The 27,928-nt window shown below is 40.7% G+C and overlaps 1 protein-coding gene across 1 annotated transcript in view; it reads right to left on the reverse strand.

The window, feature by feature from the left end:
• Positions 1-27,928, reverse strand: part of SEMA3C (semaphorin 3C) — a 163,070-nt gene that overhangs the window by 13,441 nt on the left and 121,701 nt on the right. The window contains exons 10-15 of the mRNA XM_037889242.2: positions 26,698-26,767; positions 23,511-23,655; positions 17,163-17,385; positions 4,470-4,558; positions 1,426-1,467; positions 5-162 (exon numbers count right to left, since the gene is read on the reverse strand). Of these exons, the coding sequence (XP_037745170.1) occupies positions 5-162; positions 1,426-1,467; positions 4,470-4,558; positions 17,163-17,385; positions 23,511-23,655; positions 26,698-26,767 (727 nt within the window). The remainder of the gene's footprint in view (positions 1-4; positions 163-1,425; positions 1,468-4,469; positions 4,559-17,162; positions 17,386-23,510; positions 23,656-26,697; positions 26,768-27,928) is intronic.

A 27,928-nucleotide genomic window follows, 5' to 3' on the forward strand; every position in this document is an offset into this window, starting at 1 on the left:
TCACCTCTTCCCTGTTGGGTAGAACCTGGAGCAGGAATTGCCATCCCAAGCACAGTAAGGATCTCTGGCTAGGCAGCAGTCAGCACAGGCTGTTCCATAGATACGGCAGCGATGCAAAGATACCTGCGTGATCCCTTCATCCGAGCTCACATACAACTGTTGCTGTTGAAGGCAATGGAAATGTTTATTACAGTTGTGGAGCCTAGAGGAGCAGCTTCACTCAGGAGCTTAGTTAACATATGCATAAAGCCTTCAATTAGTTTTGGAATTAACTGAAAACCAAGAGGTGAGCCACTAAAGGGTTCAAAACCAAAATAAATAGAAATCACTCAGGTTAATATGCTTATAACATAACCACCTCCTGTTAGAAAATTCTTAAAATGCTATGGAGAATGCTAATGGTTTTTTGAACATTGAGTCTCATTATTTTGGCCTGCTGCAGCAGGTCTGAGTTAATATAGTTCAGATTTGAGGACTTGGTCCTTAGTGAGAATTGTTGAATCAAGCCTTTGAGCTAAGTAACTTCTCTGCATACAGTCTCCTTAAGAAATATTGTGCAAAGCTTCTAGTTGGATTTCTCATAAACTCAAAACTTAGAGGTCACTATGGACCAGATTCTGAGACTCTTACCTTAAACAGAACCTTACTCCAGGCCAATGGGGCCACTGGAGTCAATGAGACCACTCATGGAGTAAGGATCATTCAAGGTGAGTGAAGCCATCAGAATCTGGAGCAAACTGACTGGTTCTAACCAAAAGCCAGTTAAATAGCATTTCTTAAAGTGGAAATAAACCCTGGATCTGAGCATACCTGAACTGTGGTGGCCTGAGTCCCTCTCTCTCATTATGCTGGCAAATCTCATTGAGTTTAATTTCAGAAATTGTAATTAATTAATTAATACTTCTGAAAAGTCTTGGGCACAATTCAGTAAATTTAAATTGTTTGAATACAGAATTTTAGCTACATTTTATTTTGGTTGTGCAGTCACACAACTATTATGATCACCATCACCATATTAATGATTCATGTCAAAATAGCCATTATGAATTAGCTTGACAGATACAACCTCATCACAGGCGCCATACCACCAATCCTATACTCCCCAAGCGCTGAATGAATAATTTAGACAAATAGCTTCAGTCTATGGATTGTGATGTGATTGGTTATATGGGACTTTTTTTGTTCCCTAATTGGACTGTTGACACTTTTTATCAATTGAAAATAACTAATATTGAACAATACACTAGTGGATTTTGTCCTGATGCTGCTGGCACAGATCCTTAGAAAACTGGGAGTCAAAGGTGCTACACTGAAGATCTGCGTGCCTGTATTTAGTATGGTGCATCCTAGTTAGCCTTTTTAGGACCTTACGTTAATTCTGTCCTCCAGTAATAACCATTGAATGAGTGTTCCACTTTTCTTTACCTTTTTAGATGAAATCTTCATTGTTGTTATGGGAGCATTATTCTGAAAGACAAATCACATTTATATGCCTTCTTTTATTTATTATGTCATGACATTAAACTTTAACGTTTTCTAAGCCACAGTCATCTCTAGATAAACTGTTCTTTTCCAGACTCTTGAGGAGATGTCATTCACACCTAATCATCTTTTGCCACAACTCAACAAATATGACATAAACACAAAGTTTGAGTCAGTAAATATACTGGCTGCATGAACCTCTGGACTTGACTAAGACACATTAACAAGTTCTCTCACACTTCTGGCAGAACAGCTCTTAAGAGCTGGCTCACCACTACAGATAGGCAGTATGTGTTTGCAAACCATCACTCTCTCTTTGGAAGGCACAGCCTTTGTTCTTGGAAGGTGACAGCATGCAGGAATCATGTAACAGCTCGTGCGTAATTAGCACATGATCCGGACAAGGAGAATTAATATTTCTTCCACACTGTATCTACAACGCATGCACTTTGGTTACTGTCTAACACATGATTTTAGATAATCAACAAGAAATGCCAACATTACAAATGATGTGAAGTGTTACTGAATTTTTGTTTTTGCTCAGCGTACTCAGTGGACACTGCACACTACTGTATGTAGTTTTCAGTGACTTATTATCTGTGTGAAACTGAATGTTAAAGAACATCCTTTGGAGTTATTACATCCACTGTGGTAAACCAATGAAACAATCCATTATTCTCATCAAAATTAATGGTGTCAGTGATGGCAACAGTAATGGTAATCATTATTTTGGGGAGCAAGGATTTACTATAGTAATCACAAGAGACGGATGCCATTGTGGTAGGTCAGGATTAAAGTGTGGCACACCAGAAGAGCTGTGAGGAGGCCCAGGGCTGGAATTGCAAGGGGCTTTGCAGAGATTGGAAGGAGCTCAGAATTGGGACTGTGGGGTTGTAGCACTTCAGGACTGAATACTTGGGAGCTGGGAAATGTGAGTTCAATTCCATGTTCCACCATAAGCTTTCTGTGTGACCTTGGGCAAGTTGCTTAGATTTTTCCGGGCCTCAGTTCCAGTTTTACAGTTCCATCTGTAAAATGAGGGATTGTAGTACTTCCCTACCTCACAGAGATGCTGTGAGGACAGACACAGTAAAGATTATAGGGTGCTCAGATGCTACAGTAGCGGGGGACATATAAATACCTGAGGTAAACAAAAGTGCACTGGCAGATGCTGGGGCTCAGGACTGGAGCAGTAAAAGTTTAGTAGGTGAGAAATGAGTCATATTGACATAGCTGTAAGGGGTAAATGGCCAGATTAATAAGGTGTTGCTGCCAGTTCATGTCTAATGGGTAGTAAATTTGCAGAGGTCAGTGTGTGGGAAGCATACAGTGCCTATTCTCCCCTTGCTTTGAACGGTTCTATCAGTGTCTCATTTTCACAAACACTGAAGTAGATCAAAATGTCCCCGATTTGTGTCTGCAGTGCTGTTCTGTGGCCCTGTCTCTTCTGTCTTGCATGGAAACAAGATTAAAGAGCTTTGCTCCAGCCATTTTTCTCACTGCAATCTGTCAAATGCCACTTTGGGCCTCAGATTCCACTTTCCCTCTCAGAGCTACTTTTCAAAAAGAAAATACTTGACAGCAGTACCACATGCTTTACTTAGTGTAGGCCTTTACTAACACTAAGCCTACGCTACCCTTGTCCCCTCTATTTTTGAGAGTCATTAGTAAAGCCCCAGCACAACTACATATGTTTTGAGCCCTGAGCTTATGCTAGAATGACCTTGAGGGCTCAGAATGTAATAATGAGAAGACCAAGAAGGGGACTGAGAGTCCTGACCCTGGGTTCTCTCCCAGGCTTTGGTACAGACTTCCCATGAGCCCTTGCTTTCCCTGCCTAGCTTCCCCTGCTCAAAATGGAATGAATACTATTTCTGGTGAAAGAAGTCCCATAAAATATGATTCATGTGCACTTTTTGAAAAAAATAGGCTCAGTTTTCCACACAAGGCATAACAGGACCATTTAAGTTCATAGGTGACTCATCCTGGGGTACAAAGGGACTGTGGAACATGGGTTGGGACAGGCGTGTATGAAGGTGTGCAGAGGAGGAGGTTGTGGAGAGACGGCAGTCCCTTGTATGGCTTGCACAAGGGAGGGCCTCTGTCCACAGGGGAGAAGAGGATATGCTTCCTTGGTGCGCCCAAAGAGGGCTGGGAGGAGATGGAGCCATGTCTTTCCCTTTCCACATGTGCCTACACAGCAAGTTAGCCGCACCATAGCAAGTGGCTGCCCAGGCCCTCGGCACAACAGGCTGAGCTGCCCTGGGTGCAGTGAAGCTCAGCCCAGATCCCCATCACTTTCCCTGAGTCTACCTGGTAAATGACAGTCCGCTCGCAAATTTCAAAGAGCTTTCACCAGTGGGGTGAACAGTTCCTTATTGTTCTAACAGGCAGCTAGAATGATTGACAGAGACTCTTTTATTATTTTTGCCATTAATTGTTTATGCCTCTTTTCAGCTTAGGGTGATTTAGGCCTAAAGCTTTTTGACTCCAGTGACATCTGGCTTTAAAGAACTGGAGCAAAGTAAAAACAACACTAGTTTGCTTCAAAATGTGGCTCGTAATCAGAAAGCTTATCGTATAATCAAAGAAGTAAAAAGAAAGAAAGAAAAAGAAAAACTGAGATTCCAGCTGCAAATGGCTGTTGCCTCAATATGTGATGCCAATGATAAAAGTCTCCAGCTGGCAGCCAGTATAACATGACCTCTTAAAAAATGTAATTATCAAAATCCTTTGAGCCAGGATGACAACATAAGAAATACAAGGCATTTGAATGCAAAAAAAAAAAAAGGATTTAAGCCCATTTACACTCCACAGTACACTAGATATCACCTTATTCCTACTTCCTTCAGCTGGAGGGCATCAAGCTGACATTCTAATTTATTTGATCTTTTATCAAGTGCTAGTCACCCTTGCTAAAGTCCTTTAGACCAAAGTGTTTGTGTGAACGTACATGTTGGAGGAATGAAAGGGGGAGCAAGACAAACCTGAAAAACCTCCAGTTCTTCTAAAATGAGCTCTCCACTTGCAGAAGAGTTGGTGGGTAAGACAACAACTTTCTGTACAGTCCCCTGATCTGGAACATAGAGAGAGAGAACAGATGAATTCTTACCAAGTAGGAAAAAATATTAGAGGAAAAAGCTTAGTGGAGAGAAGGGTGGAAATGATTTTCATAAATTCATAGATTTTAAGATCTGGAGGACCATTAGATCGTCTAAGTCTGACCCCATGTAGAACACAGAGCATTGACCTTCATCCAGTCACTCCTGTAATGAGCCCAATAACTTTGTGTTTGATTTTAAAGTATCTGTAATAACTCTTCCTAGTGTGATTCATACAAGCAGACAATAGATGTATAAAGGGATTAGACTTTTCTCACACTTTTTTTGATAAAGTCATGGTCAGATATTTATTTATTCATTCATTTATGTATTATTCTTTTATAGCACCCATAGGTACCCATCAGAATTAGGTCCCCGCTGTACTGGGTGCCATACAAACACAGAGGAAGAGGCAGCCCCTGCCACAAAGAGTTTACAATCTAAAAACACAACAGAAACAAAGGAATGGAGAAATGGATACAATGCCGAATTTTATGTGCAATTCCTGGCAACATATAACAGAAACTAATAACATGTAAGCAATCTGCATGGTACAAATTTCAGTGCAAGAATCAGTTTTAACATGGGTGAGATGCAAGCCTTCGCCAGTGTGGGTTGGTGTGCACCGTCAATAATTGGGGCCTTATGTAGCAACAGAAGCCATTGTTTTCATCCACATGAGAATCAAGGATGCCCATGAGGAATGCTCGAAAACTGGTCTCCCACAGCAGCGCCATAAAAACACATAGTAGCATGTAGTCTTTGTCCACAAAATCAATTTGCTAGCATGACATTTGAAATGGGGATTGAGGTGGGACTTGAAGATGGGCAAGGTAGTGGCTTTATGGTTCAGAGAGGCTGTTCAGGGATTTGTTCAGGGAGGATGTTCTGTGAGAAAGGGATGACATTGAAGGCAGTGTGTGAGGTGACACAATATGATATAGAAACAGATAAAATGGGAGAGATTTATATTATATTAATTATTAGCGTTACCATAGCACCCAGGGGCCCACGTCATAAACCAGGACTCCATTGTTCTAGGGCCTCCAAGGAAGGGACAAATGTATTGTATTTGATGCAGTGGAAAAGGCAGTGTCAGAAGATGGACTCAAAGAAAGGTTTGAGATGGTAAGAATGGTAGACCAGAAAGAGGATCTTAGCAGCTAATTTTATGCTGCTCAGCCAGGACTTTGTTGGCTCTTTAGAAAACCGTGAGCCTTGGGCTATATCTACACTATGAGATAGGGGTGTGATTCCTCTGCTCATGTACACGTAACTTGGGCTAGCTCTCACAAAGCTAGTGTGAGAATGCACAGCGGTATAGCTGCTATTGCACTGCTGAGCCCTGCCGAGCAGGTACCCACCGGTTTCAGCGGGGTCGTATTCAGCAGCACTCAGCTTCTGCTGCCTCTACCTGGGCCACTGAGGCTACAGTGTAATTTATACTCATACTAGTTCAATGACAGCTAGCACAAACATGTGTACACAAGCAAGGGAATCACACCTCTATCTTGTAGTGTAGACATAGTCTTGGATGAAAAAAGGGCTATGGACCTAGGTGGTGGAACTAGGGGTGCTGGGGATGCTGCAGCACCTCCTGGCTTGAAGTGGTTTCCATTATATACAGGGTTTACAGTTTAGTTCAGTGGCTCTCAGCACCCGCACCATAAAAATTATTCCAGCACCCCTGGCTATGGGTTCCTCTTGTCAGGAAGGACTAGAACTCAGACTGACTATAACAAACCTATTTTGCTCCATATTGTCACAGAGGAGAAAGAGCAAAGAGTTTGTATCCCCCTTTTGTCATGAAATGTTTCAATAATAATGTTGAATTGAGCAGGTCAGTAAAATGTTAGAGCTCTGTGTGTGTGTGTGTGTGTGTGTGTGTGTGTTTCTGCCTGTGGGCAGGTGATCTGAGCTTCCCATCAGGCAATCTATGATGTTGACAGAGGAAATCAAAAGCGGGAGACTTGTGATTTTGTTTTTAAGGTCAGTGACTACATTCCATAGCTGGACTTAGAATGCAAGTTGGTTGCTGTAAATAATTTAAATCATTCTTTTTCCGCAGTGTAAGCCAGCAGATAGGCATACTTTGGCTTCAAAATAAATAATTGTACTCATGTACAATAATCCTGACCACACACCTAAACCACACTGTTGTTTTTTAACATTATATCAAGAAACCTAAAGTATCCAAGATATAAAAAAATGTATAGCTATCAACTGTACGTGCTCAGCAAATGTTAGCCATGAATATTTCATGAGGATTTGTTCTATGGTTATTGTTTGTCCTCATTATGCAATGACATGATAAACCAGTTCTTTCAGAAGAAACTTTCCTGAAACTAAATCTTTTGACAGTACCCCAGTGGTCTGGACAGGGTGTCAGCATTAGCAAAACTGTGAGGACCTGAAAGAGATTTACTGGCTGCCAGGACCTACACAATCCCTAAACTCCCTGAGTACTGTGGAATGTCCTTCCATGGAGCTGAGATGAAGAGTGTGTGTGTGTGTGTGTGGATAAGGCACTAACCTTTACCTCTAAAAAGCCAGTCAAGTCATGAATACGTGTAGTTTGTACACATAGTCTGTCTCTATTCCCTCTCCGTCTCATCTCCCTTCACAGCATTGTGTTATGACTCTTCTCCAGCAACGTCCTTTGTTCCCTCAATATCAGGATATACAATATAGTGGTGGGGAGGAGTTGCTCATTGTCATGAATTTTGGAATATACTCTCAACTGCCTGTCCTGTGTCCTCTAAACCTCACTTACAGGATGTAAAATACTCAAATGTACATTGGTACAGACCCTTCCTATCCTCACACATGCAGTATGGGTCTGACCCATACAAAAGTAAGTGTATTTCATCTATGTAGCAATCCATTCTACACGTTTAAAACTGTGAACTGGTCTTCAATGCACAAACCCTGAAAAGGGGTGCTGAAATTAGAACTTACAGTAGGAGACCAGCATGGGTATTTACATAACTAAGCACTGATATGAGCACACAAATTCAGGGACTTGTTTTCCTTATAAGGCACTCCACATCTGAAAACTGGGTTCCTGAATCATTAGCTTCTGCAATGCCTTGATAAAACAGGATAAGCGGACAGTATTTCCCATTTGCATCTCAATTTATTGCCTGTTGTCTCAATATTATTTTAACATGACAAGCCAGATCCTTATCTCCAGATACATTACCTTTCATAAGGAATCCCCGCACCACTCTACTGTGCTTACTAGTCCTGCTTTATTTTCAACTTATTTTATGCAATGTAAAGCATGACAGTGGAAAATTGCTCATTAAAAACAATTTTATGCAAGGATTAACCTTGGCTTGTGGGCTGTTCCCTAACAATACACAATAACACTAGTTTTACTGTTATTGTTCAGTCTTTTCCTTGGTAAGTGAAACAAAAATAATTGTCCCCAGATGGCTTTCCTAGTCCCTTTTCCAAAATGTTTAGCTCTCTAGACTGTAAGAACAGTGGTTGTCAAACCAAGTGCACTTCTATGTGTTCATCTCAGAATAACTACATTTGAGTTTTGTTGCAAATCTTGTTTGTTCACTTCTGTTAATGGAATTTAAATTCTTGGGTCAAAAGAAATGTTGGAAATGATACTGGCAAAACAGCAATGGACACAAGAGGTATGCAAAATTACACACAGTCTGATGTGTTTTCCAGTTTATTATTGTTCTTAAAGCAAGATACAAGAGGACACAGAATGAATGTAAGTCAGTTATGTTCACAACAAGATCCTATAAAAATCAAACAAATAGAGGGACAATTTCCTTCCTGGAGTAACTCTGTTGACTTCTCTAGAGTCACTCCAAAGATGAATTTGACAAAGAATGTGTTAGTTCTACTAAATTAGGAGACAAGCCATTGTGTCTGCTAAACACTACAATATATAAGAAGCTACATAGCAGATTTATGCCTTTCATTGGTCTCTGTAGGTAATACACAACACTTGACCTTACTACAGTTTCAATACCCATGTTGTAACAGAGAGAAAGAGAGAGAGGCAAGGAGAGTAGAGGTCTGGCTGAGTGGTAGGTGGATGCAGCCCTAGTTCAAATAGCCCGTCTATTGGTTGAGCTCTGTAGAATGTGAACCAAAAAGGAGTCTTTCCCCAGCTGAGACCCGTAGGAGCTACAATATATTAAGCTTCTGTCATCTGGAAGTTGCTCTTTGCATGATACGATAAACTGAGTTCCTAGCTCACCCTTCCTTCCTTCCTTCCTTCCTTCCTTCCTTCCTTCCTTCCTTCCTTCCTTCCTTCCTTCCTTCCTTCCTTCCTTCCTTCCTTCCTTCCTTCCTTCCTTCCTTCCTTCCTTCCTTCCTTCCTTCCTTCCTTCCTTCCTTCCTTCCTTCCTTCCTTCCTTCCTTCCTTCCTTCCTTCCTTCCTTCCTTCCTTCCTTCCTTCCTTCCTTCCTTCCTTCCTTCCTTCCTTCCTTCCTTCCTTCCTTCCTTCCTTCCTTCCTTCCTTCCTTCCTTCCTTCCTTCCTTCCTTCCTTCCTTCCTTCCTTCCTTCCTTCCTTCCTTCCTTCCTTCCTTCCTTCCTTCCTTCCTTCCTTCCTTCCTTCCTTCCTTTCTTTCTTTCTTCCTTCCTTCCTTCCTTCCTTCCTTCCTTCCTTCCTTCCTTCCTTCCTTCCTTCCTTCCTTCCTTCCTTCCTTCCTTCCTTCCTTCCTTCCTTCCTTCCTTCCTTCCTTCCTTCCTTCCTTCAGCAGATTCTCATTTACATGTTACTTTTCTCTTCAATGGCCTCTTTGGTCTCCTGCTACAGTTCCTTAAACATGTGGCCTTTACGCTACACCATGTGAACCATTTGCATAAAGTGGAAAATACAGTGAGGAGATTTATATAGACATGTTCTGTGTGTATATAAATCTCCTCACTGTATTTTCCACTTTATGCATCCGATGAAGTGAGCTGTAGCTCACTAAAGCTTATGATCAAATAAATTGGTTAGTCTCTAAGGTGCCACAAGTACTCCTTTTCTTTTTGCGAATATAGACTAACACGGCTGCTACTCTGAAACCTTTTCTTTAGAGACTACAGTCACATAAACTAATAAAGAAAGCTGTTATGATTGCTTTCCTGCCCCACAGTTAATAGTATCCTAGCCATAGATAATCATTGGCATTGGCATTATATAACCCACTGGTCAGTGTGCATTATGTGTGCCTGCAGGTCCCTGGTTCAGTGCCTGGTGTGTTGACCAACATAGCAGCCATCTCAATAGCACTTTCTGGAAATACTGAGTTAAGTTCCAAAGATGAAGTGGTATTCTTGTTCAGAGAGCAGGTACAGGTCTGGGCAAAATCCACCAACTTTAGTTTGCACAAGTTTCAGCGAACCTTACAAGGCTGACCGATGAGCTTCGCTTTGAGTTTGGGGTTAATTTGAATTCCAGAATATAAATCAGACACAAATCAGATGTCAAGAATTAGAACATTCAAAAACCAGTTGGAGAACACTTCAATCTCTTTGGTCACTCGATTACACACCTAAAAGCGGCAATTCTTCGTCAAAAATCAAAAACAGACTCCAACGAGAGACTGCTGAATTGGAATTAATTTGCAAACTGGATACAATTAACTTAGGCTTGAATAAAGACAGGGAGTGGATGGGTCATTACACAAAGTAAAACTATTTCCCCATGTTTATTCTGCTCCCCCCCATCCCCCACTGTTCCTCAGACATTCTTGTCAACTGCTGGAAATGGCCCACCTTGATTATCACTACAAAAGGTTTCCCCCCCACCCCCGCTCTACCGCTGGTAATAGCTCACGTTACCTGATCACTCTCATTACAGTGTGTATGGTAACACCCATTGTTTCATGTTCTCTGTGTATATAAATCTCCCCACTGTATTTTCCACTGAATGCATCCGATGAAGTGAACTGTAGCTCACGAAAGCTTACGCTCAAATAAATTGGTTAGTCTCTAAGGTGCCACAAGTCCTCCTTTTCTTTTTGCGGATACAGACTAACATGGCTGCTACTCTGAAAATATAAATCAAACTCTTACATGATTTGGAACAATCTAATCGCGTATATAGAGCCTGATCCAAAGCCTACTGAAGTCAATATAAAGACTCCCATTGACTTCAGTAAACTCTGGATTAGGCCTATAGTTAACCTATTTAACAGCATGATCTTATTACTATTAACCTCATGCTCCCTTCCCCTTCTCTCCTATTATTTTTCACACACACTTCAGCACGGGGATCATGTCTTTCTCTGTGTTTATACAATGCTCAGCACACTAGGGGTCTCTGTCCTGACTGAGGCCTTTGGACAACCATAATACAAATAATAAATAATGAGAGAATGTAATTTCTTTCATGCCAAACCTTCTCAAACAAGACAGGTTTCAAAGCTTGACTTGAACTTGAATGTTACTGGGATCAAAATCTGCTTATGAGGGATTGGAAAGAGTGAACAGCAAGAGGAAAAAGAGCAAACATCCCCTAGGCTTGGAAATGGAGCAGAGAGTAGGCAGAGTGGAAAACAAACGGAGAGAGAGCGAGACTGTGAAGAAAGGAACACAGAGAGGAAGAGAACAATGTGAAAGAAAAAATGAATAAGTTACAGGATCCTCTGCTTGTGCAAATCAGCAGAGTCCTGTAGAAGCCAGTTGAGCTATGCCTGCTTACACCAGCTGATGACCTAGCCCACAGTGTATAACAAAGGAGGTACAAAATAATGAATAGTGATATCAAATGCAGAGCTGTTTCGCTGACATACAATGTCTTGAACAGGAGAGATTTGAGTTTACATCTCTCTTTGCAAATTACCACCAACCGTTCTTTTCCACAATGACCATAGTAGCTCAGTATTGCCAACTTAAAGACTTAGAACAAACAAACAACAATCCCACAAAAAAATCGACAAATCAAAGAGCTGGCTGTCCACATCATCAAAACCACCATCACAGTTGACACTAACTGCTACCATGTTAAAGATTTTATGGAGAGGTCTCCTCCTTTAAGGGGTCCCTCATGTTGAGGCATGAGGAAGATTGGTGGGGCAGTGTGAGAAGTGCTTTTGCCCTGGTTGTTCTTGTAGAGGGGCAGATGGAGTCTGTGAACTCATGCCTTAAGGTTGTTGATTGGGCACATTTCATAAGCATTACATTGACTTGAAATAAAGAAGTAAAAAGAAAAGAATACGTTTTCCATGATGCCTAAACTCTCTTTGTGTGAAACCCTTTCAGTCATGGGACAGCACGTGAGATTCTGAGATGAATTGTTGTACTGCTTAGCAGTTAAAGCTAAGTACTGACAGCCAGGCCTCCTGGGCTCTCTCTTTCTGGCTCTGTCACTGTTTTGCTGCATGGCCTGTTCAAAGTCACTTAATTGTTCAATGTTTCAGTTTACCCCATCTTGAAATGGATATAATACTTGCTCAACTTATGGACTTGCTGTGAAACGTAATGAACAGTCTGTAAAGCCCTTTGAGGTCTCTCCCAAAGAGCAATTCGTAAGTGCAAAAAATTACTGGGCTAACTACTTAGATCTTCATTCAGTGTCTACTCATTCCATTTCCATACTCTTGAGAGTCAACGCGAGTTTGAGTGAGAACTGAGTGGGGAATCTCAGGGTACAGATCCTGGGAGGGAATTTGCAACTCCTAAAATGGCTATAAGGGTAAAAAAGCTTTGGAGGAGATGATCATCATAACACTTTGAATGATTCGCTCACTATGCCTGAGTAGACCTGGGGAACCAGGCTGCCTTTGGTATCGCTCTTGTGTAAAACCTTCTTCCAGAGCGCAAACACAGAACTCCAACTAGTGAACTTAAGGCTCGCTTTTCTCACCAGATTATCTAGCTCTGTAACAATCTGTAGTTCATTACATGTTATGAGTTATTCCATTGCTGGATACTACTGTTGTTAGTGAGAGTTAGTCTTCCAAAAAGACAGCCAACACCACAAAAGCTAGTACTCCAGGGATTTAGTCACATATGTGGCATCCATATTTTAACCTCATGCTCTGAAAGTGCCAAATGCAACCAGTCTTTCAAATGAAGGGTTCAAACAATTGGACGAGAGACGGAAAGATAATTAGAAACACTGAACAAGCACACACAACGTTAGACACTGGAGACAAAACCACATGCACACGGCCCAAGTTAAACATATGAAACTGTGCTAAATCATCCGGAAATCTGAAACACCTTTTACAATAGTAATTTAGCCCCCTTTTCAAAAGCTGTATGACCTCATATCTTATAGGAGCCGAGAAAATTCTTAAAGATGGCCAGCGACTGCTGAATGTGCCTGAACCTGACGTGGACATTTAAATATTTCCATAATACTAACAACAATAAAGAAACCATGCATAGTCTAAGCATTGTGCAATCTGGTGCACTCTGCACAAAGACTTTGGAAGTGCAAGTGGTAGGTCGCAAAGTTAAAAAATAAATATTAACCTTAAGAAAATGCCTGCATGCTGCTTTGCTGCCTTTCTTAAACTAAAAGGAAAAACAATCTACCAGGGGATAAAGTGGAGAATTTGGAGGTTTGAGACATGGAGTAATGTAATTAAAATAAAATGCAAGGGAAATGAAATGCTTTATGAGAGGCAAAATTAGACAAGCACAAGCCTAACAGAGAAGCAGAGTGAGCAAAGAAGAGATCTAAATCCAAGGTCTTGACCAGATGACATAGACGAAAGGGTATTAGCCTCATTGTCCTCGCCAAATATGCAAACGGGTAATTACACTGTGCCCAGCTAATTACAGCTGTGGTTTCTATTGGGATGAGAAGGTATTCTACACTTGTCTATCTACCACTAAGTAGTTGCTGCTTTTCACCCCACAGGCACCTCCATTTCAGTGGTGGGTGTAGAGATCCCCATTGTGTCAAGCCTTCCTTCGCATCAGCCTGGCAGGTTTTGTAAAGTGCTTTGGGATTCTTCAGGATGAAAGGCACAGCGTAAATGCGAGATCGTTATCATTAGAAAAGCTGTGTGTAATGTTTCAAGAACAATGTCAGTCTATGGGATTTATTTCACTAGTCACGTAGCTTAGAAAACAAGCACTGTACTGAAATTAACTCTTGGCAAGGAACAGTTACAGTGAGTTTGACATGGTTGGCTGCGGGGTGCAAAGAAATATTGCATTTATTTCACTTTAGTGTAAAAAAAAGACATGGCTGGCTGTACCCTTCCTGTGCCATGGCTACGTGATGAAAAATACAGGGGTTCCTAGAGCTCCTTTTGTTATTGTTCACTTGCACTCAGGAACTGATTTATTACTGAGACTCTCAAGGAGGCGCGGGAAGCTAAACATTTTGTGTGCTCTGCATCTGGCACAACATAAAACACTCCAATATGCAGCATGAGACAGGTCACTGACAGTGACAGACATGACTGGCAACATCTCAGTTCAGCAGCAGTAACTCGCCATCAGAGACTGAGTGTAATTGTTACCAGGTGCCAAGGCCCATTCTCCACTGCTAAGGGGCTCAGGGCTCCCGAGAAATTATCAACTGAAACGCTGTTATACAATACAATTTTGCATTTTCCAGGATGAACTTACATAAGAGGAAACCCTCACTGCATTTCTTCTTACCATTAATATCTTTATCGAATCCTCCTGAGCCTCACAGAAAGCACAGAGCCAAGGAAAAGGGTAGAGTCTTTCCTCACAGAGACAGAAACTTGATCATTTTTATTTACAAGGGTTGAGAGGCACTGTACCTATGTCATATCTGTTTATTTTATGGCAGGGCTATGAAGCTATTAGCATCTTCAGAAGAATCTCTGCACCACCCACGAATTGTAACGTCCCAAAAAAATAGATTAGCAGAAATTATAAATAGTATATATCACAGGGCATCAAGTCTATTGTTTTCAGCAGTTGTGATTCTAATTTTAACTCTTTGAGATGGTGCACTAAATTGGATTTCATAGAATCATAGAAGGGTTAGAAGGGACCGCAAGGGTCAAAAGGGTCTTTTTGACCCAAGTATAAATCGATAAGTAACATCCATGCTTACATATAATGCACAAATCGTCCTGCAGTGGACAATGTGCTGGCAGATTATAGAATGAAAACAAACACATATAACCAGCCCAGGTATGTTTATGCCTTTAATGAGCCACTTGCTCATTGTGTATCCATGGCTGAGTCCCTTAGCTGCTCTCTGTGATGCCTAACCAACCTATAAAATGAGGTTGCCTGTACTTATCCTCCTCAATGGAACTGATGAGGAGTAAGTTGCTAATATTCAGTTGTTGACTTTGAGACTTGCTCCAACTCCCACTCCAAGTCACCGGGAGTATTTTTATTCACTCAAGTTGGATTCGGCCTGAAGTTACTGTTCATCATTAAAACCTGTGACATCATTAATGAGTTTCAGTTTAATAAAATTAGTAAAGTGCTTTGAGAGGCTTAGATGGAAAGAACTATTGAAATGCTAAATATCATTATTGTCCAAAGCATCAAAAATGTAAGGCACTTTATATGTGCAGCACATTATTAATTATTACTGCTATTTTGTATATTGTATAGTATAATATATACTATATTTTGTAACTGCTATAAAATGTACCCTGTGTTAGCTGGAGACTTATATGGCTTGGCTTCTTAATTAATCTTTAGCAGTATTTTTTCCTCTAGTTAAAAAACACACACCATATGTTTAGACAAATGATACTAGTTTACACTTGTAAACCATACTGACATTTAAATGTTCATTTGAAAGCTCTATTGCATGCCAAATTATTTGTGTGGTTAAAACAGTGAGTTGGCAAGGAGAAGCTAAGCTGGTAGAAGACCAAGATTTTTTTGTTGTTGTTAAGACATGGCTGATGCTAATCTATGTGAACAATAAGTAGGGAGGGCACGTATAAGCCTTTCTCTAGAGATTTCCACAGTAGCATGCACAGCACCCTTCTTTGCTTCTTCCATAGGAAAAGCGATATAGGACCTACTGTGTCAAATTAAACCCTGAAGGATCCAAAGGTCCCGGGTGGACATTGGATTCACAAGGCCTACTAGTAATGCTGATACTTGCTAAGAAAAAAAGTGTCTTAACTGGTTTCTTATTTAGTCTGATGACCTGACAACTAAAGCAAAACCAAGAGACTTTAAGGCAATTTTAAAACTAATTTTGCATCAGATGGCCAAGAAAAATAAGAATGCCCAGATCCAAAACTCACTAAATTCTTGCTGTAATTCAATACCCAAAGCTCTATGCGTCTTCTATCACTGTCATGCCTTATAATGATGTACACTAGCCACTACAGAGTGTGAGTGTCATTCTGATGAATCACGACATAGTGAATGGAGGCCCTTGGTGATGGTTTGCCATGGGAACAATAACAGAGCTTTTCTGTATTCTTATTTCCTTTGGTGGTTGGGGACTTCCTTTAAGAAGAGTGAAGAGAGTTTCTTTTAATCCCCTCCTCATAAAAGTCTGGTGATTTGAAAGATTTTTAGCCTTGGTTTCCTGAGTCTAATACAAGGATGGTAATTCCCAAACCCATGTGGCCTAAATGGTAGTTTGTTGGCAGAAACAGTAGTTCCACATCTCTATAAGACTTGTCTGATGTTCAGAGACAAACCTGTTCTCATAGGATTATCTGCCTTATTTTTAGTTGAAACTGCTCTGTGCTCACAAATAGAATCAAGAACCCTGGATTTTAGTTTATCAGAGCTCCAGGCCACAAGCCCTTCTCAAGCACAGCCCCCCACTAAGTCAATGGCAGGTCCAGATGCAGAGGGCTTTCAGGATCCAGCCCTAGATCAGCTACTTTAGTCTATTTCCCTGACACTGCTTGATCGTTCTCTGCAATTCTAATCATGTCACAATACATTTGAAAAGTAAATTGGATCACTATCCTCTAACCTTACAGTTCTTAATGAAAATCACTAGACTTGTTAGTTACACTGGTGTCAGTTCAGTACATCCATTGAATTCAATGGAATTGCTACAGATTCACACTGGTGTAACTAAGAGCAGAATTTGGTTTGTTATGTTATTAAGGAAATATTTGTAATCATAGAATCAGACTTAGAAAGTCTCTACAATACAGTACCACTAGAAATACAGTTTTCCCTTTTCTATTTGCTAAAACCCTCTATATTTTTACATTATTGTGAAGTTGTTATTTCTGCCCTTGTAACTTTCTGGCCACATTACCATTCTTTTCACAGGCAGCTTACCTCATATGATGTTCATAATTAGTAATAATACAATGTCAGATTCCCATATTCCTAGTCCTGGAAAATAGTACATTAATCCATGGAAGTTAATGGTACTACTCATGGGTATGATGCTACTCATGGTGAGTAAATCTAGACCATACATTGTACACAACAAAGTTGGCTTTTGTCTCTGATGAGAACCATTCTATTTTTTACAATAAATATTCATTTTATTTTCTTTGTATTTTTGTTCTGATTATATCTCTTAAGTATATAGTAATTATGTTTTAATAAGCACGTGTGAAGACAATAGGCTGTACAGGGTTTGGAATTCACTAAAAACTACAATGCAGTGCATCAAAGTTAAATAAATAAAACAATTCCGTGCATAGCTGCTGTTAAGTACATCTTACCTGTTCCAAGAAATAAGACATGGTATCGTCCGTCAGCAGCATTAACTCGGTCCACTGCTATCTTTGTATACTTGTAGTCTGTTCCTGTCCGAATGATTAATGGTCTTTTGTGTATTGGGTAAATGGGATTGAACATCAAGGGGTGATTCCTAATAAAGGTTACAACGTCGTCGGGGAATTCCTTGGTTGTCCGCATGTTGGGTGTAAAGGCTCCTCCAGGACACTGTGAGGAAGAATTCATAATAATGCTTAACAGTGCATAGCATCTATCAAGCATTTTTTGTCTTCAATCTATCTACAAACACTGACTGATGGTCAGGCGGCATGGTAACATTTTTTGAAAAAACACTTCATACTCCATGTGAAAATGATTATATTTATATAATGGAAAAGCTGTACTCTAATAGCTATGTCTATAAACTGCCCTCAGCTGGGACAAAACAAACAAACATATTTGTGTGTTCTTAAAAGCTAGGCTGATGGCAATGCTCCATGCTTGAGGGGCCTTATTTTTGCATTCCTTGTGCTCCCAAAGTTCTCACTGCAAAGAATGCAAGTGACTGGTAAGGGGAAAGATATAAAGATCTTGCCTCTGGGTAGTACAAAAATAGATATAAAGGCCAACAAGTATATTTAGATGCCTAACTAGGTACCTACCTCTGCTTGTGTGTTATAATTATTCAGTGCACATAGGGCTAGATTTGGACAAACCTTGTGCAAATGCACAAGAAGGGAGAAAATGCAAGGAGCCTTTCCCAGACCCTTTGAGACTGTACATGAGTAGGCAGGGAAGCCTAACCCCGGTGTGAGGAGCCACACTGCAAAGCCATTCCTGTGTTACTGTGTCCTCACTGGTTCTGTGCTCATTTCACTAGGGCTTCTGGTGCAATAAGCTGAGCCATGCTATGTTTCTTTCCCAGTGACTTCTAAGAGAACTGGGCAGACAAGGAGACTGGTGGAAGGCACTGGAGGTATTACACCCACCCTCAGCCCACAGGTGAGTTAGCCTGCATCCTTACAGCAAAGTGAGTAGGTTCCCAGTCCAAATGGAAACTGTATCTGGGCTTTAACCCGTACCCCCAACCAGGCCAGTTAACTCTGGGTGAAAGCACCACTTAAAGCTAAGAATGTGTTTATGTGTTTTCCTGAATCAGGCTCAAATTTCGGCCTGCTGCACACAGTCCATGTAAACAGGCAACATGGCCACACATATCTATGTGCCTGCGCATATCTGTGCCCTGCACCTATCTATGTTACCATTGGAAGAGTCACCCACAATACACTGCTGCATAGCACAGGGTTTACCAGGCAGCTTCTGTGCAGTTCATCTAGCTCTGGAGCTTTGCTCCTTTCAGGGGCCTGTAAATGTGGATCGATCCTATGTCTCATCAAGGCATGAAGAGACATTTGACAGGTAAATTCTGAGCCATGGGTTTGTCAGAAGAATCTGTAGCTTTCTGTAGAGTGCTAGGAAAAGGCCTTACAATGACCCTGTCCCCCAAAGCCCCACAAATTTTCCAAGCTATCCAGCTATGAAGGCTATTACCCAGATTAGGTACTGCACACCAGCCAGTAATGGTCCCCTCGCCCTAGCTTGATTCTAAGTGTGCCAAATGGATGTTGGTAACAACAACAGGAAGGCACTGAGCTCAAAGAGTCCTCTGGCATCCCAAAGTGAGAGTTCTCACTCAATGTCTGTACAGCTTTAAGGGGCTGCAATACAAAGACAGCAGAACCTCCCTGCCTTTCACCTTCATTTCTTGACTGTGAGACAATGAAAAGACCCCAGGGGGCAGATGGCTCATCCCCCCCTACAGAGAAATAATATTTTGTGGTTGGTGAGATAGAGATGGGAAGAGCCCATAGAGAGAGGTGTTATGAGGGACAGATTCCCTCCTGCCCCTCCCGCCACAGCAATCTGGGATAACGGAGTCCCACCAAGCTCTAGCCCTTTCTTTACACTGAATGAAGAACCATCCCATTGATCAATCCTGTGATCTATCAGTCCCCTTGGGTACTCACAAGGGAGTAATTCCAGCCATAGAGAGCTGACAGGTTGTGAGTATTTAGGGGAAATGTGGGGAAGAAGACAGGGAGAGGAGAAATCAGTTCCAATATAGAAATCTGTGCTGTGTAGGGAACCTATTTATATGACTTCTCTCAGCCCCAGCCAACTCCTTCACTTGCTGCTGCTCAAGAACTCCATTGGCTTTCTGCAGCTCACGGGCCTTTCATTTTCCAGGAAACACAGGGCAATATTTCAGAAATTTGTAACCAGCACTGACAAACAGGGCTGGCTACAGGCTTTTGAGGGCTCCAAGTAAGGTGATTCTTGGCAAGGGACCCCAAAACTCAAAGGCACTCCCAGAACTATATCAGAGAGCCTCCCCCCCTTGACCTGCATCCTAGACCAATATCACCTGTCCTTGCCCTCCTTCCTTAGAAGACAGGTACCTTTTCTGTCTTCTAGGCCAGATTTCCCAGATGCTGGGAGTGGACGATAGGGGATAGATCACTTGATGATTGACTGTTCTGTTCATGCCCTCTGAAGCAGCTGGCATTGGCCATTGCTGGAAGACAGGATAGTGGGATGGATGGACCATTGGTCTGACCCAGTATGGCTGTTTGTATGTTCCCCACCTTCTGCCTCACAGATCCTAGTAAGTTCCAGTTTTCCAATGTTATCCCAGATTCAACTGTCCCTATTTATTCCCACCCTGGCATATAAATCCTCATGAATTGCAGATGGATAATTAGATAGTTGTTTCAGGCAAGTCCCAGACATCCTTCTTGGACCAGTTCATTGCCTCTATTACCAACCCAAAGACCCATGTCATGAAAATTATTCCTTTGTCCATGAAGGACTGGACTCAGAAAGCTTCATAGCTTGTGTCTCTCTGCTGCCAACCAGAGAAGTCACTGAAGTACAACATGAGCTGTTCCCTTCCTCGGAGAGTTGAGTGTACCTCTGCTGCACTCCCCCTCCTACAGATGATTTAACCACATGGTGACTGCACTCACAGCACATTTTGCACCCACAAGCCTGCTGGGATAGCCCCAAAGATTAGAGATGAACTAAAGGAGGACAGGAACCCTTTGGTTTATAGTACATTCTTCAATGAGCTCTGGGTACAAAAATATTTCTGTAGAGTCTGGATAATGCAAACAACCCTTAACCAGCTCTGAATGTAGTAGGAAGCTGCCAATTATGTCATAAAAGTTTTCCATAAGTAATTTTAGTTTGTGGAAGAAATAAGAAATGCTTGGTATGTAGTAAAGGGGCAGCCAAAGACTGCAGAGCCTGCCGGTGGCCTAGCGAATGTATTCCTTTATTTAATTCCATTTAAGCTATGCTGAAGCATTTGTGATATTTATAGTTAGAGCATTTTGGCTGATTGTAAGTGCATTTATATAAAAATGTTTAATTTGAAAGATCTATTTATGCAAGTGGAACATAGGATTTGCCGTATTGGGTCAGATTGCTTGTCGTTCTAATCTAGCATCCTGGCAGTGGCCAATATTGATGTTCGGCAGGAAAGGGGCTCCTAACCCAGAATGTATTTTGGACAAACTTTTTGAACTTGGATGCCCAAAAGTAGGCATCTGAATATACATTTAAGCTTCTAAATAAAACTGGACGTATTTTCAAAGGTGCTGCACCTACACTGACTTCAGTGGGAAATGGAATTTAAACCTTAATCCTTCCATGATGTCAGAGACAGAACCTTCTGCCAATGAAGAAAAGCAGAGACAAGCTACAGAAATCTCATGTCAGAAAATGTTTTGCTTAGTGACTGTGATGAAGAAGGGTGGTTTGCGGAGAAGCATCAGGGGAACAGATGAGAGGATAAGCAGTTTCAGATGATAAGGATGCAGAGTTCAGTCAAATTTGATGAGATTGTTGTCCTGATTTGAACTGGATTGGATTATGCAGAACAATGGAGGTACCATGGGAATTGGCTGACATGACAACTGGAAATCAGTGACACACTTCCCTGTGTGTTTGTGGAATGGCTTGTTAAAAGACTTTTGTGTAGAAGAATTTGGAGAGTCTTGGGGAAAGAATATTAGAGTCCAGTCATGTCTTGTCTTGGAAAAACTGGCAGTAGAAGGGGGAAAATTTGGCTGAACGCTCAACATGGGGTGATTTGGATAGCAGTTCTCATGGCCTTCTCTGAACTACTACCAGGCTACCTGAGGTTTGGATTTGACCCAAAGAAAAAATATAGGGACGAGTTCCAGTCAGAAGATTCAGATACAACTCTCCAATCTCCTGGAAATGTGCAGAGCTTTGGTTTTAACGTTCCAGTGTAGATGTATCACTAATCATGTCCTTCTATTATACTATCTATTTTTGCCTTCCTTTATTAATGTAAACCATCTTTCTGGCTTTTCTTTTAATTGCAACTTCACACTGAACTAATGCAAATACTGAGGTGTCCATAACAATCCCCAAGAACCTTTCTTCTCAGGATCCTTCAAACTCAGAGCCCATTAGCATATCTGATAAATATGGATAATTTTTGCCACTATGTAAAACCCAATTCTAAATTAAATTTTCCTTTCCGTTGTGCTGCCTGATCCCCTGTTTAGCCCTGTTTGGAATACTTCACAAGCCTTCATAAGATGAACCAAGAATAACATGGCAGTGGTTGAAAAAATACAGAGATACAATACTCCTGAAGCAGCAAGAAACACTGAAATGTGACTAATCACCAGAGCATGAAACTTCCTGGTTAAATGAGCCATTTATTTTATATTTTCATAAACAGTAAAATTAAAGCAACAGTGAACTCATGAGATTAACACTGTTTGAATTAATTACAAGCAAGAATGCTACCATTCAACCACAGCGGAACATCAGGTATTTATTAACAAACTCTGAAGAGATTTTGTGATATGAATGTCCTAAATCTGACAGCCAGTAATATCATAAGAGGCTGAACTGATATTCCCGAAGCTACAAAGAATTACATTTCTCTTGTCCCTGGGACTTTTATTCTTTGCAAAGCCCAGGTGCAGTTGTAACCCACACACCTCCTGGGTGTGGTGTTCTGTCCCATCCAGTGGCACTGTGACCACTTAGAGAGAGAGATGTAGAGGTTCATGCACTAAGCTCCAGAGGTCCCCGGTTCAATCCTGCTAGCTGATGATGCTCTCATAGGTAATTAACCATATGATTGATCATTGCTAATAAGGGTATTTTCATTTGTCAATTCAGAAACACTGAAAGGTTGCTATGGTGCCAATCTTTAAGAGCTGGGATGTTCATCACAAATATGATATAACAAGCAAATGCTTCTAGAGATATGAACAAAGTATGAGGGTTTTTCAGGAGAGGAGAACAGCATGGGATAGTTTAAGCCACAGTGCACAGGGTTGCCTACATCTCAGAGAACCTCCATAGACTCTCCAGTAAAAATAAAAGACTCCTAATATTTCTGAAGTAAAATTCAAGCAGTTTTGGGGAGAGGGGCATTTTTGGATATATATACTGCAGGCCATCTCTATACATTACCTGTACAAAAAAGGGCACAATCCAATTTTATAAAAAATCCTTACAAGATTTGAGGCATAGACCTGGCCATGTTGTTCTATGCATTAAGTATCTCTAGGCTGATTATTGAAACTCATTATATCTTGAAACAAAGCCCTGAGAGAGCTCCAACTGGTACAAAAAGAAGCAGCAACACAGGTTGCTGTGAACAGATTATCGTGGCCTCTCATCCATGACACAGTCCATTTCAAGGACTGTTTACTAACTCTCAATACCGTCCATGGGATTGGCATAGTCAGCTGAGACACTCTCTCCCTCAGCAACCATGAACTCCACCACACCTACTCAATGTTCCATTGGAATAATGAAACTTGAAAATTGGGGAAGATTCATGAGCGCAGGGGACAGACTTTTATGGGCATTGGACCTAAAATATAGAACTCGATACTATAAGAGGCAAGAATAATCAGGGTGAAATACAAAACTCTTCAACTTGGCTTCTCTTAATAGCCCCTGCACTTTCTTTGTCTCTCTCCCTCTCCCTCTCTCAAATATACACATACTCTTAAAAAATAATAGACATCTAATGAAATTATTTACTTCTACCTGCTGGACAGAAAGAGCAAGCGAGAGAGAGACTGATTTTTTAATAATTTTAATAGTTCTCAGATATTATAGTGATGTGTATGACAGGTAAATATATAAGTAGGCAGGCAGATAGATGGAATTACAACTAATTTTAGATATAATGTATAGTCTGTGCTTTAGCACCAATTTTATGATATTTCATTAAATTAAACAAAGACAATTAGTTGCCAACCCTGACTTGCATAAATGTCTTTAGTACTTACTGTGCCAGGTCGTGGATATGGAATTCTTCCCTGATATGGAATTAGCTGGTGGTTAGGACCTTCCTTATGTGCAAAGGGCCCATTGAACACTGTTTGGATCTCAGACAAGTGATACACGCACACTGCTGAACCTTTAAATACAGAGCTGGAAAAAACAAGGACAATATTTGCACCACGATCTGCCATCTCTTACATAACATTTTCCATCATCACAAAGGGTTCAGTGATGCAACATTGCCCATAGAGATGACACATGTAATAATATGTAGCACTTCTAGAGCATCTTCCATACAAGGACCTCAAAGAACTTTGCACACATTAATTTACCTTTAAAATACACAGCATTAACCTGTAAAGCTAGGTAACATTTTCCTCACAAAGAGTATTGATCTTCCCAATGAGAGGGGAAAGTATTATCATCCCTGTTTTACAGATGGGGAAAATGGAGACAGAGACTGGTTAAATGACTTCCCCTATACAGCACACATGAGAGCATAACCTTTTCCCAATGAAATCAGTAGTCAAAATACCACTGACTTCAGTGAGACCAGGATTTGACACTCTCTGTGTGTTTAAACTGGAAACAGAACACATCTCTCCTGGCCCTCAGTCCATGAGAGCCCATAGCTGCCTTATAAAACTCCTGGATAGAACATTCATTAAAACAATAATCACAATTAAATGCAGTTAGACTATTGTAATCAGTGTTGACCTTTCTATAAATAATATGGGCTAAGATCATGGTGTTACATGGAAACACCCCCACAGAGGCCAGGAAACTTCATGTGGTTTTTTTGCAGAGTTTCCTATGCATTCTTCCATCAGGAGTGATGAGGTTTGACCTTCCCACAGCCTGAACTAGGGTTCTGACCCACTAACTCCCAGGAGATTAGTTTGGATCCAGTTGCACAGGCCCTGTGCCTTCACATTAATATGGGCCCACTGAGGCTCTGTCTGGGTTCCTTAGTGCTGTGGAGCCCTATTGCCAGAGACTTTGCAGCCAGTACTTGTCCCTAGCACTCTCCATTAAGGATGATCTCCAGTGTCAAGGAAATGATCTTCAGTGGGAAGCTAAGACATTGGCTGTGATATTAACAGTCCCCTTCTGTGTCCACTGTGTGAAAGGGTGCAATGTATGTGTTGGGGGAGGGGGGAAGGCACACTTTGGATGTTTTTTTCAGAGATGAACATCCAAACATTCCAGATTTGCTCAATATTAAGTGTGAGATGAGGAAAATTGAAATTGTTCTTTGTTGTGCACTGAACAGGTAAAATCACTAAAGAGGAAAATGTGGTAACTGCTACAGGACATTACCCAGCAATCCCATTGCTCTATGTCACACATGCTACCTTGAGAAAGCCCTCAGATGCATTATAATCACATACGTTGTCTGAACTCTCTCTTCTTCACAATTGGTTTATGAAGTTTTCCCCGGTATTCATGGGAGCCATAAGATATGGTTTAAAGGATGCACTTTATCATTGCAGACAATGCACCTTTATTAGTTGTATAATAGTTGCTGCTATAAAAATAATTCACTTCAGCCACGGCCTAGACCAATATAGTTTAGTTAAAGTTCATAATTATTTTTATCTCGCAGTCTGTTTCTCCAATTACTGTTCTCGGGTTGGGGTCTACAGAGATGAAAAAGATACAGGCAGTACAAGTAGATGAAATTCATTATGACTGCTAGGTTTAATTACACAACATGTTCAATCTAGAGTAAAAAAACAAACAAACAGAAGTCTTGTGGTTTGTGGAAACAGAAACCTAGACAAAAGTAAAACCTTGTATAAAGTGAGAAAATGTCCAGAGGGCCTGGAATAGACCAAGTGTTCAGTCTGGTTATATGGTGCCTTAACTCAAACCCAATTTCCACTGCAGGAATACCATGAGAATTAGATAGAACAGTTTCCAACTCAGACATGTTGAATCCATAACATAATCATAAGTGTGGTTTTTATCGCTAAACATTGTCTCAGCATTTTCTCTTCTTGTGCTATAAGAGCCATACAGCATAGATAGCCTCAGCTATTTTTAAGCTACAGGGTTGTTTTTTTCCCCCTCACCTAAATATTATGAAACTATCTTTTCTTGGCTATATGTAAGCTTGACAATTGGCATTTACGGGGCATATATTATCACGGTGGTTGACATGGTCAGGAAATGACTTTTTCTCACATGAAAATGTTCAACTGAAATGATTTTTTTTCCATTTTATTCAAAATTTTTCCATAAAAGAAAGAAAATCAAAAAAGTCAGTTTCAAAAAAAACTTCTAACTGGTCAGGTCCAGCTATTGGACAGAAATATAATGCACCAAAATGCTACAGCGAGGTATGTATTAGAAATACATTGACAGATGGGCAGTGGCATTTCCATTGTTCAGATAATTGGGACAAGAGCAAAATCCCCCAAAACATCAAAATACAAATAAAGTTAGTATCTGTTTTTTCTCAGAAAGACTATCCCAGCAAGCTTAACAAGAAATCTTGAACTTTCTCAAATAACTATCCAATCTGTCCTCACAGCAAGGTGGGCCCTTATCTGCCAAGAGATGAGGAGTGCCCATGTTTTGCAGTGATCCAGAGAAGGCTGAAGACTCAGGTTGTGATTAAGGAAGGACTTGATCAAACAGGATATAAGGGTGCCTTTTGGGAGCCAAAGTCCTATTGGCACATGGAATAGTCTGCCAGCTATGTGAATGGGAACTATTAGCATGAATTTATTTAGGAATTCTGGGCTTGATGTTTCAGGTGCTAAGGACCCCTGATGAGGTGCTGAGAATCCTCAGTTGCCACTGAAGTCAATCACACATGATGTCCTTGTTCTTCCCCACTATCTAGTAAACATACGGAGACAACAGGAACCATTTTCTCAATATAATCCATAATATTTTTTTTTAAAAGCTGGGAGCAGAGGGGAAATTTATCTCAGGTATAGTTGTATTGGAGACACAAGGGATCAATTTGGCACAATGAATATAGCTCCAACACAGATCACAAGTAATTGTGCTTTTAATTGATGAGAATAAGCAGAATTGAAAGGTGGCAACAATAGTTGCAGGATATATTGGTAATGCATTCAATCTCAATTGCCTTGAGATCAAAATACTTCTTTCTGTGTTTATATGGAACTGGAACTGAGGCTGTTCACAGAGGCTGCCTCTACAAATCTTGAAAATTACCTTGATGTTGTAAAAATTCCATACACCAGTGTTGTTCTAGGGTTATCTGTTTCGAGGAGAAACACATCCTCTGTGAGAAAGAAAGAACACAGCTGTTGAGTAATTGCTCTAGCTTTACTTTCAAACCTCAAAATTTTGGGCCCCATCCTACTCACATTGACTTCAATAGGAATTTTGTCTCTGACTTCAATGGTCAGGCCCATCATATTTAAGGTTGGTCATAGTAAAACTAGCATTTACACATTCTGGGCCAGCTCTTCAAATGAACTCAATACCCAGCTGCCCCTATTTAGACACACAAATAAATGGATCAAATTTTCAAATGTGCTCAGTACCTATCTTCTCCCATTCTCCTCAAAAGGACCTTAACTCATGAAAGCATTTAATCATGTGCTTAATGTTAGGTAATGTTTAAGTCCCACTGGAGTCGAAGTTATAGTGCTTTTAAAGATGTGTAGAATTTAAGGCTAGAAGAATCTACCACTTCCCTTGGGAGTTTTTTCCAGTGGTTAATCACCCTCACTGTTAAAAATTTGTGCTTAATTTCTAATTTGAATTTGTCTGGCTTCAGCTTTCAGCCACAAGTTCTTGTTATACCTTTCCCTGATAAGTTAAAGATCTCTTTAGTACTTTGTAGTTGCTCTCCATGAATGTACTGAAACACTATAGTAAAGTCATCTCTCAATCGACTTTTTGATAAAGTAAGGATCACATTATCCCTTTCTGTCACAGCATTATCCTGGGAGCTCATGCTCAGTTGCTAGTCCAATATGATCCCAAAAGCCTTAAAAGCTGAACATCAGTGCTTTGCTGAATAGGAGTGGATTGATGAATCAGGGTCTTGGAGATGTCAGGAGCAGAGCACTTTTGAAAGGTGACTCTCAAAGTATCCTCTAAATTTTGAATTTGGTCTTTGTGCTTTATTTTAAGGACTGAGACCAGCAATATATACCATACGGTGTTTTATCATAGGATAAAAATACAGTGATCCAGGATCAGATTCTGATAACCTTACTCACATGGAACATTAAATTAGGATTTGATCCAACTACTATTACATTCTGAATCAAAACAATTGCACTGAAACATTTATAACAATCCATAGCCACAGAGATTCTGGATCCCATTTACAGTGGTGAAAATCAGGGGCAATACCACTGGGGTCAGTGTAGTTACACAAGCGTGGAAGCAGTGTGCATGAGTCAGATTCAGACCTAGAATCTGGTTCATT

This window comes from Chelonia mydas, chromosome 1, assembly GCF_015237465.2.
Source record: "Chelonia mydas isolate rCheMyd1 chromosome 1, rCheMyd1.pri.v2, whole genome shotgun sequence".
NCBI classification, from domain to species: domain Eukaryota; kingdom Metazoa; phylum Chordata; order Testudines; family Cheloniidae; genus Chelonia; species Chelonia mydas.